General features: G+C 44.0%; 1 protein-coding gene across 2 annotated transcripts in view; it reads left to right on the forward strand.

The window, feature by feature from the left end:
- Positions 1–19,342, forward strand: part of ADORA2B (adenosine A2b receptor) — a 33,155-nt gene that overhangs the window by 5,468 nt on the left and 8,345 nt on the right. The window contains exon 2 of one of the 2 annotated variants that reach the window (XM_079131702.1): positions 17,469–18,053. In XM_079131702.1, coding sequence (XP_078987828.1) covers positions 17,469–18,053 — 585 coding nt within the window. Of the gene's footprint in view, positions 1–17,468; positions 18,947–19,342 lie in introns of those variants that run through there. The other variant, XM_079131703.1, reaches the window with a different exon arrangement.

Below are 19,342 nucleotides of genomic sequence, written 5' to 3' on the forward strand. Positions count from 1 at the left end.
TGGGACAGGTGCGGGGAGACGGTGCTAAAAATAATACAAGACAGGAGGGTCTAAGATGGTCAGAGCTCTCTGGTGAGATGATGTCAAAAGCTGGTTTACTGTGTTTTGGTTTTTTTGAAAAGGGGATCTTGCTTGGTCTCAAGCACATAAACTTTAGCCTCTCAAGTAGCTGGGATGTGTGTCATTGAGTCTGGTTGGTCCAATAAGTTTTGATGAAGAAATAAAGGGAAATCATCTTCTGAGAGGATCCCTCACACTCCAAGGACAGGGTGGCGTGGAGCTCATAGATGCCCTGGGACAGCTAGGCAAGTCAGCAGGGGCTTGCCAACAGGGGCTGCCGGCCAGAGAGCTGGGCTGAGGGCAGGGGACTGTGAATCCTTGGGCAAAGCTGGCAGGTCCTGGCTTCTCCTTGAAATGCAGGCAATGAGGTTTCATGAGGGACTGGGTATTGCTTTGCTATTACTTGTCCCTCACTGTAATCACAATCCTCTCAACTCAGCCTCCAGCCTGAAACAGCAACCTTAAAACCAGCAGCAGTTATCATAGTTAGCTCTTGTCTGAGGCCGTGTTTATTGTTGAGGGGCCTGCAGCCTGGCTGGGGTGGAAGGAGGCTTGCTTCTGGTGTGTTGATTCCCTGCTGGGCATACACATCACTGGACAGAGGCCCGGATCTGGCCTTGGAACCAGGTTGTAATCAGGGTCTGGAAGGTACCTGAAAGAAAGTCCTGTCTGGTGGCTAGGAGTAGAACCCGGGGTAGAACCGGGCTGGATGGCCATGAAGAGCACATGGGAACTGCTGGGCATGGGGGGATAAGGTGGAGTTGGCAAGCACTTGGGTTGTGACATGATCCCCCAAGGGATGGGAGGAGGGGTCCTCCCGGTCATCATGGGCTCTGTCCTGGGAATAGGGCCTGCAGCTGCCCCCAGAGTGTCAAAGCCTGAGGCCACTCTGTGTGCCTAGAAGGGACTAGCTGGGCTGCCCTGCCAGGGAGACAGCACCTGACTTTGTGCTTCAGACGAACATCTCTGTCCGCTTCTAAATAGCACGGATGCTGTCTGATTATGTAGAAAAAGAGCTTGTGTGAAGGAACAAAAGGAAGCAACATTTCTACAAGACATACAGTCTGCATTCTCAATGACCGTGTGCTCAGGGCCTAACCTGAGCGCTGGCAGGACCTAATCACAGTCTTCAGCTTGTGATTGCAGCATGGGTATACCCTGCTGAGACAGATATGGGAATTGGAATTTTCAATATCTTGAATAGTAGTCACCATTTTGAAGCCTTTGCTGTGGGCTGGCACTTATGTATCTAATCTCAGCTAATCTTTATGGCAACTCTCTGAGGGCAGATACTTCACAGAAGAGGAGCCTGAGGTTCAGAGAGTTATTTTCAGCCTGGGGTTATATAGAAGCCAGGACTGGATAAGCCTGTCTTCCAGGACCCTTTAACCATCATATGAACAGCTGCAAAGAAAGACTCCAAACACCAGCGCCTTCAAGAACACCCCCTGTAACCAGTGGTCCTCACAAGCATAAGTGAACAAGGCCATGAGCAGATTGTGATGAAGGCCCTTTCAATATTACCCAGAAGACTAGTGGAAGAGTAATATGGCCAACTGAGGAAAGAGAAAGCTCTGCCTGGGTTGGTGTGCATGACATCGCACAGAATGTGGATGACAGATGCAGAGTCAGTGGGGATCCCATCCCATTGCCCTTTTTTCTGCAGAGGAGATCTGAGGCTCAGCCTCTCCTGTTGCTTCAGAGGATCACTGACCTTCAGGAACTGGGCCTTGATGTGGTTATTCTCCCCTGAAGGCATTAACATGTTACAGTGTTGGCCTCTGAGGCTAACGGACTGGAGACACCAGTATTGGCAACAAGAATTTTTTTTTTTTTTTTTTTTTGTCAAGGCAGTTTTTTTATAGGTGGATAGCTTTTCTCAATAGATAAAACTTAGGTAGTGCACATTTTTCTAAATGGTATCAGCAATGTTTGCAGTTAAGTTTCCAGTGCTCCAATTTGGTTTAATACATCTTGACCCAGGAATTGGGAATGGAACCTTTCAACATGGCTTTAAATTAGGGAAGCACACTGAGGCTATCAGAACTTGGAAGTGTCTTCCCTGCTTCCCCAAGAACAAAAGTCTCAGTGAGTGAAACAGGATTATTTTACAAAACCTAAAGGATAAATCCAGGAATGACTACTTGATAAAATTAGGATAATTTAGTTTCAGCTTCCATCTTTGAACAGGACATTAAATTGACTACCTTTAAAACTTACAGCTTTCCAGACTGGGATTATGGATCAGTGGTTGAGTGCTCGCCTAGCATGTGTGATGCACTGGGTTCAATCCTTAGTACCACCTAAAAAACAAATAAATAGAGCTGGGGATATAACTCAGTTTGTAGTGTGCTTATCTGTCAAGCACAAGGCCCTGGGTTCAATCCCCAGCACTGCAAAATAAATAAATAAATAAATAAAATGAATGAATAAATAAATAAAGGTATTGTACCCATCTACAACTAAAAGATAAAATATTTTTAAAAAATTACAGCTTCCCCAGATGTGATACTCAAATGTAGTTTCAGAAAAATCAGTAATAATACAACAGTCATTATACCTCACAGCTGTGGCTATAGAAAATCATCTTCAAGCGTCACACAAATTTAAAATGCAACTGTCTCATAAATTATCCAGAACACAGATGCCATATAAACCCTGAGCCATTTCTTTCCACACCAGAAACACCAATGCAGTGCAAAACTGCCTCTCGTAGAGCAGTTGTGTCAGCTTCATTACAGATGTTACAGCCACATGGATCAGCTATACAGGTCAACTTGTCCTATAATTCACTTTTATATCAGGTGATGGATAAATCACTAGGTAGGGCATTCCCTGAAACATCTTAGTCAGGAGACCCGAATTCATGACCACAGTGACCTGTGTCTTAAAGCCCAACCATTCCAATGGTTGCTGGAGATACCGTCATTGCTATTGAGATACTGGCTTTCACAGGCGACAAGTATTTAATGGCAAATAGCCAGTGTACTTTCTTGGACAGAATTCAAGTTGAGAACAGACTCACAAATAACTCAACCAGGGCTGAAGTGGGTGGGACACTTTTCCTAGAGGATTGAACTTAAGTTGTGGGGGTGAAAAGCATGGGGGGAAAGCACATTTGGGGCTGGGAGTGGAGGTGCAGAGGAGCAGCCGGGAGAGCTCCTGTGGTCAGAGGTGCAGGTGAGCCGGGGAGTCAGGGCTGGGCGGTGGAGCAGAGTGGGTGGACCGGGCAGATGGAGGAGGGCCTGCACGCTTGCTGGGATTTTGTCTTGGAGGTGCAGTGCATCAGTGAAGGAACTGGGTGTTTGTTTCTTTGCTTTTGTTTTTTTGTTCTTTGAATTAGAAATCAGCCAGTGACTCCGAGGTGAACACCGAGAAGTAGGAAGGCTACACAAAGGAAAGCAAAAGTTCCTCCTTCCCCGGACAGTCACCTGTCCCTCTGCAGGCGTGGCCCCACTTCTGTTGGGATTTCCTCAAGGGTCACTTCCTCCCTGACACCTGGTTTTGTGCTTCTATCCTTAAGCAGAATCTGTTGACTCCCTGTCACGTGACGTGAGGACTACGGTTCACGCAGACCTTCTTCCCTACCTGATTCCTTCCAATTTGTGTTGTATTTTGAATTTTCCCCTGTAGATATTTCAGCCTGTATTTCTAATTCCATCGATTGTAAATAATATCTGTTGAGGAAAATGATGCCACCACCATTCCTTCCATGTCTCTTCTGGTTTCCATCAACTGTTCCATTGCCTGCTTAAGAGAGGGTTTACTTTCATGCTGTTGTAAAGAAATTAAAACCATACACACAGGTAAATTGTGGAAAGTTGTCACCCATCTCTGATCTCTGGCTCCCCAGTTTGCCTGTCAGAGGCAACTGCTATTTCTTTTTTTTTTTTTTGGTACTGGGGATTGAACTCAGGCACTCAACTGCTGAGCCAGCCCTTCTATGTGTGTGTGTGTGTGTGTGTGTGTGTGTGTGTGTGTGTGTACATAGTTTTAGTTGTGGATGGACCTTTATTTTATTCATTTATTTATATGTGGTGCTGAGAATTGAACTCAGTGCCTCACACATGCTAGGCAAGTGCTCTACCACTGAGCCACAATCCCAGCCCACCCCAGACCTTTTTTGTATTTTATTTAGAGACAGGGTCTTACTGAGTTGCTTAGCATACCTAGCTTTTGCTGAAGCTGGCTTTGAACTTGCAATCTTCCTGTCTCAGCCTCCAGAGCCGCTGGGAGCAACCACTGTTTCTTTCTTTCTTTCCTCCCTCCCTCCCTCCCTCCCTCCCTCCCTTCCTTCCCTCCCTTTTTTAGTTGTCAGTGGCTTTGTTTATTTGTATGTGGTGCTGAGAATCAAACCCAATGCTTCACACATGCTAGGCAAGCACTCTTCCACTGAGCTACCACCCCAGCCCGCAACCACTATTTCTTAAGGTGACTTCTACACAAATTGTATATTGAACATATTCATGTTTTGCTGTTGCTTTTATGTTGTCAAGGTTTATATCATTTACCTTTATTCTGTAATAAAATCTCCTGAACTCTATGGAGTATCTGAAAATTGAAAATTGATAAATAGCATACATATTTGTGTGTATCTTGTTCACCCCAGAACAGTGTGATTGAGTAGGACGTGCAGTCTTGCCACTACACCCATGCTTTTCAAGGAGACAGTTCTAATGTTCAGGTCACATGGCTTCTATTTTTAGATGCTCTCTATTTTTTAAAATTATGCCATATTTTAGTCTGCTTCAAATTTAGATCATGAATTTCCCATTTGAATTAAAGAAAGTTGAAGGAGGCAACATGCCTTCCCTTACCCTTGGAATCGTCCAGACTTCTTACTCATCCTCATTGTGGAATGTCAACATGCCTTTGCAGTGTGCCGGGGGCACAGGTGTTTGACTTCCTTCGTTGTACCCTTGGAGTGGCCCTATTCTTTTCTGTATTCTCTGTTTTCTTCCCTCTTCATAGGAGTCCATATTTGTTAGTTTGTGTACATGTCCTTAGGTGGCTTTTTGAGGACATGGGATTATTTCTGGTGTCTTGAGATTATTTCTGGCATCTTATATGTCAAAAATGTTTGTATTCCTCCCATGTGGTTGTTCAACTGGAGATGGTTCATAAGTTTTTCCCTCAGAAGTCTGAAGGCATTGTTGCTCAGGAGTCTGGTGTGATTATGATTCTTATTCATAACTTGTGTTTCCTATCTGTAAGCCTCTGGAATTGTTTGCATTTGCTTAGTGTTCTTAAGTTGCGTGAGGTTGGGTCTCAATATTGCCTTTGGTTTTTCTCCTTCATCGGGGATGGTACTATTAGTGAACCTTTTCAATCTGAAGACAGGTCTGTCATCAGCTTTTAGCTTTTAAAAGAATATTTCCTTTTCTCCATTCGTTTTTTTCCTACTCGTTCTTTCTGGGATTCTTAACAGATGAATGGATATATCCTCTCCTTGGCTGGACTTTGTTTCTTAAATGTTCTTTTGTAAACTATATTTTGCTTTTTGATTCCTTCCTGGAAGAGTTCCTTGACTTTTTCTTCCCCTAGTTCATCTTTTTTTTTTTTTTTAACATTTTAACATTTATATTTTTACTTTTAAGATTATAGATTTTAATCTATAATCAGGAGGCTGAGGCAGGAGAATTGTGAGTTAAAAACCAGTTGCAACAATTTAGCGAGGCCCTAAGCAACTTAGCAAGACTCTGTCTCTAAATAAAATATAAATAGGGACTGGGGATGTGGCTCAGTGATTAAGTGCCCCTGGCTTCAAGCTACCATACCAAAAAAAAAATAGATTTTGGGCTTTGATATTTTGTGGGGCCAGGAGTGGTGGTACGCACCTATAATCTCAGCAACTTGGGAGGCTAAGGCAAGAAGATTCTAAGTTCAAGGCCAGCCTCAGCAGTTTAGTGAGATCTTATTTCACTGAAAAGGGCTGGGGATGTAACTCATGGTAGAGTGTCTCTGGGTTCAATCCTCAGGACCAAATAAATAAATAGAAAAAATATATTTTTGGATTTACATGGTTCAGATGCCTTCACATGGCACAGAATATACATAATCAAAACTCTTCCACGCCTTCCTCCATCACTAGACCTGAAGCTTCATCTCTGGAAGCGGGTGGAGGGTGAAGGAATAGATGCCAAGTGTCCATGGGTGCAGGCAGCCTGCAGTGCTGTTCCATAGGTAGTTTTGATTTCTTTTCCTCTTCTAAATCCCTCGCTGATCCCTGCTGTTGGCTTGGCTGGAGCCTCTTGTCCTGGCCATCCCTGTTGCCAGTGTAGTACTCCACGGCCCTGGTGATCCTCCTTGCCTTGTTTCCAGAAACTCATCAAAATTTCCGTTTTGCTGATCACCCTCCCTTCTGTTTTTAGGATGATTATGAATTTCTTTTTGTATATCTTCATTGTCATTTAAATGTGCATTTATGAGGAGTGATAATTAGTTTGGACCTGGAAGGCCAATGTAGAATTATAATCAGGCGTTTGGCATGATCAGGTTGCATTCTAAAAGTCACTTTGGTGGACAGCTGGAGGGGTGAGTTGGAGGGGACAAGATTATAAGGGAAATCAGTTGTCATCCAGGCAAGAAGAAAGGTTGACATTTGATGTCAGGCAAGGGGTGTGGCTGAGTTGGGAGCAGGGAGGCCTTAGGTAAAGACACTTAGCCAGCCAAGAAACCAGGATAGGAAAGAACTGAGGAGAGAAGATGGACCCTGGGACCACAATCAGGGAACAAGCCCTAAAAAACGTGGCGGATCAGGGCAGGCTGAGTGGGAATGTATATTGGTTGTGAGATCTTCACTCCAGATCATTCTGAGTGATCATTTTGGTGAGTGTGTCTAAGTAACACCACATATTGAGTGGAGTGCTTCTAACAGGAAGACAGGGATCCTGGGGAACAGGTTCAAGAGGACTTGGTGACTCCGATGGATGTTGGACTGAGGGAGAGGGAAGAGTGGAGGGTGACTCCTTGATCTCTGGGCAGCTGAACGGTGCCATCCTGAAGACAGGGACTTTTTGGAAGAGGGTGGGTTAGGTTGTTTCTGGTGCCTGTGGGTCAAGAGACACAGTCGATGGCAAGTTTTGGGAGGGTCGGGGCTGGTCTGTTTTCGCCTTGGCTCTGGACTCAGCTCTTCCTGCTTCATGGAGTTCAGCTCTGCTTATCACCCTTGCCTCGGGGCTCCTGTGTCAGCTCCTTCCTGTCCCACCTCTCTACCTCACCGTCTTTGGTTTATCACCTGTGGTGTTCCAGTCCCTGTCCTCAAATTTCCCCAAACTGCTTTCTGTATATGCCATCTCAATTTCCATTGCTGATTTCAACACCACTACTGAATCTTTTTTAATGTAGGGAATTAATAAAGCTTTATTGAAAGACATTACAGAACAGGTCCTGTTGGCCTCTTTTCCCTGGCCTCTATGCATTTCTCCTTGGTCCCGTCTCTACCTCTGCCCTATATTCTAGGGTGCCAGTGTCCTTTCTATCTGGGCTGCCTGTAGTCTCACTTGACCTATTAGCCTACTCTTCATGGAACTGCTGTCTTTCCCAAGTGAAAACTCGATTGCACCTCCTTGTTACTGCATGCTGGGGTTAGAGGTGTGCATCACCATGCCTAGCTCAGACGTGTTTTTTTATCTGAATATTTTCAGTGTAGAACCTGTGCTATAGAGGACCAACTGTACCTTTCACTTAAATTTACAAATTGTTAATATTTTGCTACATTTACTCTCCCTTTCCCTGTCCATCTGTCTCTCACACACACAAAATTATCATCATACTCAGCAATTTTAACAGGTACCGCAGTCCATAGTCAGATTATCCCCATTTATCCCAATCATATTCTTTATAGTCCAGGTTCCAGTGAAAGGTCATGCTTGCGTTTAATATGTTTAATTTTCTTTAATCTGAAACAGTTCCTTAGTTGTTTTCTTTTTGGTCTTTTTAAGACAATAACATTGTAGCTGGGTGGGGTGATGCATGTGGGTCTGTAATCCCAGCAACTCGGGCAACTTAGTCAGGCCCTAAGCAACTTTAGGGAGACACTATCTCCAAATAAAAAGGCCAGGGGATGCAACTCAATGGCAAAATACCCCTGGCTTTAATCCCTAGTACCAAAAAGAAGAAGAAGCAGCAGAAAAAGAGTTGTCCAGGCTGGCCTTGAACTTGTGACCCTCCTGCTTCAGCCTCCTGGTTTGCTGGGGTTACAGGTATGCAGCACCACACCTGGAGTCAGTTTTCATTCTTCTGTAAAGAAGAGTTTTACCTTTTCCTTGCCCTTCTGTAGTTTTTAAAAATATCAGTATGGACTAACAGAATATTACTCATGCAATAATTATAATTATAATTCCTGTTACTCAATTAGATGCTCAAATTTGGTCATTGAGAACCCCTTCGAGTTCACTTCGGCTTAAGTGTTCTCATCCATTTTTGAGCACTTCCTTATTTTCTGACACAGGAAGGTATTCCAGGCTCGAATTTGGAACCAGACATTTTAAGGAGCCCTGGTTCCTGATAGTGGAGAATGGTATTTATAAACCAAAATTTGGGTAGATTTCCCCGTTCTGCAGGAGTATGATTTCTCCTTGCTATAACAGTTAGATTTAAAAAAAATATATGCTGGAAGAACTCCTGCTACAATGGAATGCTGTATGGTTAATGAGGAGGAATGACTGAATTAAGCAAACCACCATTTGGAACACTATGATAGTAATAGCTGATTCAGGCAAGAATCATTGATAGATGCCAAAACTCGTGGGTAAAAGTTTGATGGGGACTAAGATAATCATAGTTTCAAAATATGTACTGCAAGATACTGCCTTTCCTAATTAAAAGGGGGGAAATAGTTACAATGGACAAATCTGTCAGATACCACATTAACAAAGTGATCAAGGTTAACATCATAGTAATAGGACATACCGGCAGTGCCTCCTGACGTCCTCTGACGTCATGCGATATGGAGCCTGGTATTTTTGACAGTGTTATTATCTGAAGCAGTGTGTTTTAACTGTAGCATTAGGAGGACACTTTTGGGGGCAGGGAACAGATTGTCTTTTTCTTCTATGACTTGGTTTCATGTAGTGGCCCTTTTTACAGGGGCCACTTGTTTTCTGTGGAGGAGATAGGAATCTGGCGTCCAACAACCTTATACTTTGTGAGGCCCACCAATTATTTGAGAACAACATGTGAGACACACCAAAAACCGGTCCCAAACGGGAGCTCTGGAAGACCTGGTCCTGCCCCCTTCCACATTCTCAACTGGCTGCTTCCATGGCAGCGACCCAGATCACCGCCTCTTATGGGGAACTGGTGGGGAGTGTGCCAACTTTCTATTCTGCTACTACATTCCTCATCCTTTGTGACTATGAAGGACAAATGGCATCTCTCTCAAACACATCTGTGTGCAGCATTGAATCTCTGCTCAGGCCCAGCCAGGTCCACCACTGGATTCAGACATACCTGAAATTGTTAAAGTAGATGAGCAGCCCTCTGGGAGCCAGGGGAACTAAGGGCCCTGCCCTCCTAGGAAGAACTCAGCAAAATGGAAGCTCTGGTGATCAGCCACACCCTATTTTCTTATGGGTGGGTGGGCGTTGTACTGTTCTCCAACTGACTCATAGGCTATAGCAATGGCCATCTATGGAGACAAGGCAGACTGCCCTCAATGTGTCCCACAAATGGCAAAGAGAGGCTGGGGCTGTAGCTTAGTGGCAGAGCACTTGCCTAGCACATCTGAGACATTGGGTTCAATGATCCTCAGTGCCACATAAAAATAAATAAATAAAATCAAGGCATGCTGTCCATTTACAACTACAAAAAAAAAAAAAAAAAAAAAAAAGATAAAGAGGGGCCCCCTGTCCATACCTAGACCTGAGCTTCATGTGGTAAAATAGAATAGCATTTGCTCTTTTTGTATAAGAATGGTTTGTTCCTTAAACCTTTTTTTTTTTTTTTTTTTTTTTTTTTGTTTTTGAGACAGGGTCTTTCTGAATTGCCCAAGTAGGCCTGGAATTTAGGATCCTCCTGCCTAGCCTCCCGAGTAGCTGGGATTACAGGCTTGTGCCACCATGCCCAGCTGTTCCTTAAACTTTTGCTAGAATTCATTAGTGACAATACCTTCTGGGTCTTAAGTTTTTTTTTTTTTTGTGTGTGTGTGTGTGTGTGAAAGGTTTTAATTAAGAATTCTACATTTCTAATAGCTACAGTGCTATTTAAATTTCCTATTTCTTTTTCTCTTCATGAATACTCTTTACAAAAATATTTAATTTTTGCAGTTCTAGAGATGGAACCCAGGGCTTTGTGCATTCTAGCATGTGAATACTTTTTAAAAACCCTTTTAGTTTGGTTCCTTGGAAAATGTGAAAAATGGGAAGCAACTACTCATGGAAATGTTTCCTTTTACAGATAGTTGCTTATGGTCTGTAAGGTCGAGCTCGAACCAGGACTTGCTTTAATTGGAGCTACTAACTAAACAGATATTACACACACATAATCACACACACACACACACACACACACACACACACACACACACACACAGACTCAGAAGGCAGAATTCTGGGGGCTGGAATTGTTGCTCAGTGAAAGCGCACTTGCCTAGCACGTATGAGGCACTGGGTTTGATCTTCAGCACCACATAAAAATAAATAAGTAAAATAAAGGTATTGTGTCCATCAACAACTAGAAATAAACAAAAAGACCAATTACCCCTTTAAAAAAATAAAAGAAGGCAGAATTCCAGTTCTTCCTTAGAAACAGGCTTTCTGTCAGCATTTGCTTGTCATAGTGTTAGATGTCTTGGACACATTGGTGAGCAAGACAGTCTACCACTGAGAAGCTTGTTCAGCTAGGACGAGACAGAAAATGTAGTTTTATGGTGGGTACATGGGATGGGGGTGCTTAGGGCAGTCATAGGGAACTAGGGAGCACAGTGATGTACTTTAGTCCAAACTGCTGTGCTTCCAGATACTTTTTTGTATTGTGAGTTAGTTCACATGTGGTAGGTATGTCCTCATCCGCTTATCAGCGAGATCATTCGTCCTTTAGTTTTTTGAGATTGTGGAGCCAACATTTCTAAGTGGGGGCTGTACTGAGCAGCTAGGGGCTGCACAGAACCCAAGATCAGTGTTACTGTCTGGGGTAGCTGCCCTTGGGGCTCTAAACTAGGAGCACCCTGAGACCTGGGGATTAGCATGGTTTGAGCTCTAGACCACAGAGCCAGAGAAGGCGGACCCTGCCCCCAAAGTAGGCCAGCACTTGTTATGCAGCGCTGCGTGGTTCCCCTTTATTATGTAACCTCATCGTTCACACTGTTCCCTTTTGTTGATTCCCTCCATGTGACTGTTTTTCTATCAATCTCCTTAGCTAATGAGCTCCTTATAAGGAGATGGATGGATCCCAGCACAGCTCCATGCACAGTGGAGGGGCATAGCTATTTCTCAGAGTACAGACTTCCTTAGAACACCCTTAAATGGGGGCCCACAAAAGCTGGGCTTGTGCACGTCTTGTTTGTAATAAAGCTGCCTGTGTTTTCTGCATTCACTCCTCTGTCTCCTGTCATTTACTCTCAGGAAGCTCTCCCGCTTCCTGGCCTCACTGTTGTGCTCAGCACCCTCTACAGCAAAGCAGTGATTGGCACAGGGCCAGGGAACAGGATCTGGCCCTTGTATTTCAGGAATGTTTTGGGGAGACAGACGGGCGCGCGCGCGCACACACACACACACACACACACACACACACACACACACACAGACTTGAAAGAGCCACTGGTGCCCAGGGAATGAAGTGTGGAGCCCATGAGCGTTAGGGGCTTGGGAGGGAGTCAGGCATTCAGGGAGAGAACAGAGCACAGAAGTGGGAAATGAGAGCACATGCAGATTGCCATTGGAGATGTCTGGGCTAGCCTCCCAGCAGTGTGTGAAGTGTGGAGGGGCACGGTCCGTTTTCTATAGCATCCCAATCCCTTCCCTGTGCCTGTGTGTCCCATGGAGACCAACTGTTCCGCCATCATAGAGCTGGAGCTCCAGCGCTGAAAGTCTTGTCTTTAGAGCCCAGACCTTTTTCCTGTGGAGGCAGTGTCCATGAAATTTGGTTACATTCTCCAGCAGAATAAAGAAAGGGCTTGTATCTCCTGTTTGCTGCCTAAGGACTACCTCCAAACAGAGTAGCAGAGGCCCAATTCCCATGTGGCTGCTTGGAGAGTCGGGGTTCTCTGGAACCAGCAGGCAGCTCTAGCAAGGGCAGATCTGTCTGGGGAAGAAAATGAAGCAGCAGATCTGTAGCTGGGTGGCCAGGTAGAGAGGAAGCTGAGATTTGTGAGATAAGTACTGAAGAGCTGGGGGCTCTGAAGCAGGAAAGTGACCACTTTGGGCAAAATTGAATCAGATTAGATTGGGTTTGTATCAGCATAATTTATGATCAATGAATCACTCCAAGCCTCAGTTTCTACAAAGAGTAGGGGGCTCAGGCCCTGGCGGCTCTATGCTATAGATGGTTTTGGACTGCAGGGAAAGACAGGTCTGCAGGTATTTCTCCCCAAAACTTTGCATCTGCTTGTGTGGCTCAAAGAATGGCAGCATGGACAACTGTGCCAGTTAGGGAGAAATTAGGAGTTAGAAAATTAGGGAGAATTGAGAAGGAGAAATGGATGGTGAACCCATTTTTTTCTTCTTTAAAGTTTCAAGAACCACTGGCATACTGAAGATGAAAATGGAGATGTGGCTTGTGTATCTTAGCTTTAGCTAAGTATTTCAGGTCCTGAGAAAAGGTCGACATTCAACTTCATAATGCTGTCTATCACCCTGGCTAATCTGACTCAGGTTCCACTTTTCCTTCCCAAACACTGTGCTCTCTGAGCATCACCAGACCCCTGTGTGTCCTCCACTTTCTCTGTGAAGTTTCCGCCACCATCTGCCTCCACCGAGATCTGTTGTCCCAAGAATACCACTTCCCTTACTGCCATTTATTCCCTGGACCTCAGGTGGGGACTTGGGCTGTGGCTCTCTTGGTTCCCTCCACTTCCCTTTCCAGAGTTGTTTTCCCACGTCTGCAATCGCCACGGAAGACCCCCCAGTTTTGAAGTTCCTGTTGTCCGCACATACTGCCCCTCATCGCTGCCTCCTGTGGCTTCGTGTTCTTTGTCAGTCTCTATGGCAGTCACTATTCCTGGAGACTTCACCACTCACCCAGCTCAAGCATCCTGCACCCTAGTGTGTTCCTTCACTTTCTCAGTCTTTCCCTTTTCTCAGTTCCGCTCCCATGGTCCCAGCCTGTGCCTGGTCAACCATAAGAACTGTACCACAGTTAAGACCACCAAGGTATCCCCCTACGTCTTTCCAGTAGGAAAACTACTACCTGTGACGGCAGCCCTGGCATCCCAGCTGCTTCCTTTCTCCCTCAGCTGACTTTCTTCATCCTTCTCTGGAAGCAGCTTTTTTTTTTGGCGGTGCTGGGGATTGAACCCAGGGCCTTGTGCTTGCGAGGCAGGCACTCTACCAACTGAGCTGTCTCCCCAGCCCGAGACAGCAGCTCTTGAAGGAGATGCTGCCGTATCCTGCTACCACCAAACCTCCACCTGCTCTGTACTGGACCTGTTCTCCTTCTTTCTGCCACAGCTGTGACAGTGTCTCTTCACATGTGCCCAGTACCCCACCTCTTCTGGCTTCCTCACAGCCTTAGTTTCTCTAATAATCTGTCCCTGATTTTATGTCTTCTCACTCTGGATCAGTTTACTGACATCCACCATTTTTTTGACCTTGATCTCCATGCATCCCACCCTTTTCTTAATCCTCTGGTTTAGTAATGTTAAAAACTTAGGAATCCTTGATTTTTTATCTTCCAGCACCCAATCCATCTTCAAGCCCTGTTGGTTCTACCCCCAGAATATATATATCCACTTACATCATCTTGGCTATCACCTTGGCCCAAGTCAGCATCTTCTCTTGAATCAACTACTGAAATAGTTTCCTAATGATTTCTCTGTTTCTCTTCTTGCTTCCCTAAAATTTAATCTCCATACTGTGACCAGATGAGCTTTATACAACATACGCTGGTGCCATGCCTTTGCTTACAAGCCTATGGTGGCTCCCCATGGCCTATGAACTGGTCCCTGCCCCATTAGGCTCATTCACATTTCCTTTTTGTTTCTACAGGGAATATTCTTGTCTGAAAGCCTTAGCATGTGCTATTCTGCCTGGAATGTTCTCTGTTTTTCAGAATTTTTAGTCCTTGTCATCCACTAGCTTTTGGCTTAAGATTGCCTTTCCAGAAAACCTATATCAAAAGTCTCCTTGTTTTTCTACTATCATTGCATCCTATTCATTTGGGTGTGGCTAAACCTGCTCCAATTCATAATGACATATTTGTATGTTTACTTATTTATTTCCTGTTTCTTCCATTAGTCTGTGTTTCAGGAGGGCAGAGATTAGTTTTCCAGTGCCTAGCAAGGGTTTGGTATCAATAAGGAATTCTATGAATGAAATAATGAATCAACAGGAAAGAGAGGTTAGTGATGGGGTTTCATAGAGAAAGCTGTGGCCAACTTCTCACCTGATGGAAGCTGTTTTCTTTACTTATCTAAGACAATTTAACATAAAAATAGTTCTTCGCATGTGCAGGATCCAGCAGTTATGAGTTCAGATGTGGGTGAATTCCTATTGGATTCTATTGGGAAGCTACCCCCCATGACCCTCTCTGTATTGGCTTCCCTGTATCTAATATCACTTGAATATATATATAAAAAAAAAGAGGCAGCATGATTTAGTATTAAGAACACAGGCCTGGGAGTATGGGCTTAGCTCTGGTCTTTGTTTCATATTGGCTTATTACATTCAAAGACAGTATATATCTGTTTCATTTGTGAAATAAAAATGGTTGGACTAGAAAAGATAAAAAAGTCCTCTCCAGTTAGTATTCTTTGGGCTGCAGGTAACTGAGTACCTAACAGTGTTGTAAGCAATCAAGATATTTAATTATCTCTTAAAAACAAGAATGTGGAGCCATAACATTTCTAGGGTTGGGCTAGTTATTCAAAGATGTCTTCAAGGAGCTGTGCCCTTCCCTTCCTTCTACTTTGTCTTCAGGCTTATGCCTTATGATCACAAGATGGATGCTGCAGCTCTGGGAATCACACCCCTGAGGGCATCAAAAGCAGAGGTAGGCATGGAGGTAGACCTCCTTTCATGTGTCTTTCTCCTTTTATTAGGAAATAAAAGCTTTCCTGGAGGTCCCCTAGCAGACTTTCATGTCTCATTGATCAAAACCATCTCACAGTCCACCCCAGACCAATCACGAACAAGAGAAATGAAAGTGCAATAGTTTGCATATCCTATATAGAATCCATCTGCCAGGGCTGACCTGTACTCAGCTGTGCTCAACTCATTATAGTTGAGTCTCACAAAGGACAGGGCTGTGGAGTAGGCTGCCTCGTGGACCAGGATCCTGTGATTCTAAGTGCTTGGCCCTTAAGTTTCCATTATCTTACAGGGACTAGTTGTGTTATTCACATCCTCAGTAAGGCAATGATAAGGAATAACAATTTTTTTGTTTTACATTTTTTTTTTTGTGGTGCTGGAGATTGAACCCAGGGCCTTGTACTTGCAAGGCAGGCACTCTACCAACTGAGCTATCTTCCCAGCTCTGGAATAACAGTTTTTTAAGGAAGGCTTTATATTCCTGAATAAGGAGGGAAGCAGAAAGGCTTGGAAATAGATTTACTGACCAAGAAAAATTCTGTGAGCAACTGTGCCCAGCAGGTCATAGTAAAGGCCCCACAAATGAGCAGGTTATTGCCGAGAGGTGCCCTCACAGGGAATAGAAAAGGTTAGAGATCACTGTAAATGACAAGGTACCAGCAGGTGGTGGTGTGCTCCTATAATCCCAGCAACTGGGGAGGCTGAGGCAGGAGGATCACAAGTTTGAGGCCAGCCTCAGCAATTTAGTAAGGCCCTAAGCAATTTAGTGAGACCATGTCTCAAAACAAAAAAATAAAAAGGGCTGGGAATGTGGCTCAGGTTCAATTCTTAGTACCACCACCACCACCACCAAAAAAAAAAAGCATGAGGCCAAGACTCCAGTAGCAAGTATTACTAGTGTTACTAGTAAGCAGAATCTTGCAGATATCCAATGCATTCATAATGACCATTTTATTAAGAAACTACTGTGTACCAGGCACTGTGTTAGGTCCTGGGAAATCCCAATACAAAGGAACATGGTACCAGTCCTTAGGAGATTGGCATTCTGATTGAGAGAAAACACATGTAACAGATAAACAGGCTCTATTACAAGTGTGAGGCTGGGGCCAGAGTGAAGTAGCCACCTTTACCTAAGAGGTGCCTAGGAGAGGAGATGACCAGTGAAAGAAGAATAGCTCTTTTGGTTGTTGTTGAGAACAGCACAATTCAGAGAGGAGCCATCAGTCAGGAAAGGCAGGCACTAAGGCCTGGAGGGCTCTGCCAGCCACGCTGAGGAGTGAGCTTTGTCCTGCAGGCAAAATAAGTTGCATGCTTCTCATAAATAAGTCTTAAGTTATGTGAATCAAGTTAGTTTCTAGTTTCTTCCCTCCCAAGAGGTTACAGAAAAATTTTTAGTTAACACATTACATTGAGTACAATTTATACATTACATATGTATTATGGGCCAGTTACTAGTATTTCGGAATTTTTATTCAATCTGCTGCTAGCAGTTCTCTATAGAGAGGACATTGCTGGAACTTCTCTTTGCCAGCAATTTGTAGAGATACTCAGAATTGATTCTGCCCATTATCTGAAGTAAACTTCTTGTGCTATTGTGGGAGAAGAGAAAGATTCTTGCTTAGAGTCACAAACAGTGCCACCTGGTACCAGGGGCTCCAGTGTTCATTTCCTTATGCCTGTGTTTAAGTGTCACCTGATCCATGAAGCCTTCCTTGACCAACTTCTTGAAAACTTTTGTCCCTGTCAGTCCTAACCTTCCTCATTCTGCTTTTTCATTTTTTATACCACATGTATCTCCATACTATTTGTTAATTGTTTCCCCTGCTAGAATATAGATCCTTTAACATTTAGCAGTAATCTGTGTTCTCTTTACTGGTGTATCTCAACTACCTATAGCAGAACCTTACAGAAGACTTAGACTAAAGGTTGGTACTGAGTTCAAAACAAAGTACCCCTTAAAGCCATTTATACCTGTTATCATTGTCTGTCCTTTGTCACTAAACAGAAATGAGTTACTAGTTCAAGAATGAAAATCTTACTAACAAGCTCTGCTTGTACTTGCTTGTGTCTCTAATGTTGTGAGTACTGGCCATGGTTCTCTGGAGGGTGAACCTGACATGTCGTTAGGGTGGAAGGGCCATGGAATAAAAGCAGAGGTGGGCTCTTGGGCTTTGGTTGCAGAGTACTATAAACTGACCATAACAGATGATTTTTTTTGAACAGGTATAAAAGTTTGGTCACCGGGACCCGAGCAAGAGGGGTCATTGCTGTGCTCTGGGTCCTTGCCTTTGGCATCGGACTGACTCCATTCCTGGGGTGGAACAGTAAAGACAGTGCCACTAACAACTGCACACAGCTCTGGGATGGAACCATGAATGAGAGCTGCTGCCTTGTGAAGTGTCTCTTTGAGAATGTGGTCCCCATGAGCTACATGGTATATTTCAACTTCTTTGGGTGTGTCCTGCCCCCACTGCTCATAATGCTGGTGATCTACATCAAGATCTTCATGGTGGCCTGCAGGCAGCTTCAGCGCACGGAGCTGATGGACCACTCCAGGACTACCCTGCAGCGGGAGATCCATGCCGCCAAGTCGCTGGCTATGATTGTGGGGATTTTTGCTCTGTGTTGGCTACCAGTACATGCCATCAACTGTTTCACTCTTTTTCAGCCAGCCCAGGCTAAGGACAAGCCCAAGTGGGCAATGAACATGGCCATCCTCCTGTCACATGCCAATTCAGTGGTCAATCCCATTGTCTATGCTTATCGGAACCGAGACTTCCGCTATACTTTTCACAAAATCATCTCCAGGTATGTTCTCTGCCAGACAGATGTCAAGAGTGGGAATGCGCAGGCTGGGACACAGCCTGCTCTCAATGTGGGCTTATGACCTAGGCTCTGGCCTCTTAGAGAAGGTAGATTCACAATACAAAGGGACAGGACACAGTTGGCTAAATCTCACTGTGAAAGATAGTTACACCTCACAGGCATATAGGCTGTCTCTTCTGTGCACTTGTCTGGAGTTACCACATATCTAGCTAATATGTACATGCCATTAGTAGACTCCAAGGGTCAACAAATTTATTTATGATTGTTTGGCTGCTCCTATTGTGTGGATGATGCTGATGGCTTGAATGGATTCTAAAAGACTTGTTTTTAAAAGTCTGCCTCATTCATGGTAGAAAATGACTGAAACTGTTTTACTGTGAAACACTGTGAACTATTTTAATGCAAATATTTTTTAACTTAGAGGCAAAGGAAGAATAAAAGTTGGCTGTACTAATGTATACTTGTTCCCAGAAAGGCTACCAAGGAGACAAAAAGTGTAATTCTTTAATCAAGAAGCTTCTGTATTAATCTGGGGATGATAGTCTCCTAAATTCCTAAGAATTATCATCAAGTAACAATTTTAAGCTCCATTCTCTTCCATATACAACTATACTCTAGAGGAAGAAACTAGAGAAACAGGATTCTGTCCTCTACTGGATTCCTCCTTCTAGAGCTAGGTACTGAATTTTAGTTCTCTAAGTTCAAGTTTGGCCAAACTGTTGGAACTCAAGAGTGTGAGAATTTTCCTAAGCAAAATTATGTAATTGTGTATGTATATTCAGTGAAATAAAAATTTTATTTAAAAAAAGAAACTAGGGTCCTGCATTGCCTTGTACACAGGTGCATCCACTTGTCTACACCCTGAAGGCTAGTCCATTTCTGAAGTAGCAAGTCTTGGTAGATATTTTTTTCTACACTGCAACATAATGAAGCTCTGCGGACCACAACTACACCGCAACTTGTATGGCCTTGGCCTTTCACCCAGCATTTGCTCACTAGCACCTAGTATTTAGGGGACCCAGGGATAAGGGGGGTCCTAGGCCAGAAAATCATCTGTTTATACATTGCTTCCCTTCCCACAGGCATACTGCAGGTTTATGAACCTCTGCAGAGAAAGGCAATTCCTGTCCCTCTCCGATCCTCTTCTAGCTTTGTTACTTTAATAAGTATTTATTTGCTTTACTTATTAAGAAGTTCTTGTCCTGGGCTGAAGCCTGTCTTGTTTTCATTCTCATCGTAATGTTACTCCTTTATTCTCTCTTGGGGTCCAT

This window comes from Sciurus vulgaris (genome assembly GCF_902686455.1).
Source record: "Sciurus vulgaris genome assembly, chromosome: 3".
Taxonomy (NCBI): Eukaryota; Metazoa; Chordata; class Mammalia; order Rodentia; family Sciuridae; genus Sciurus; species Sciurus vulgaris.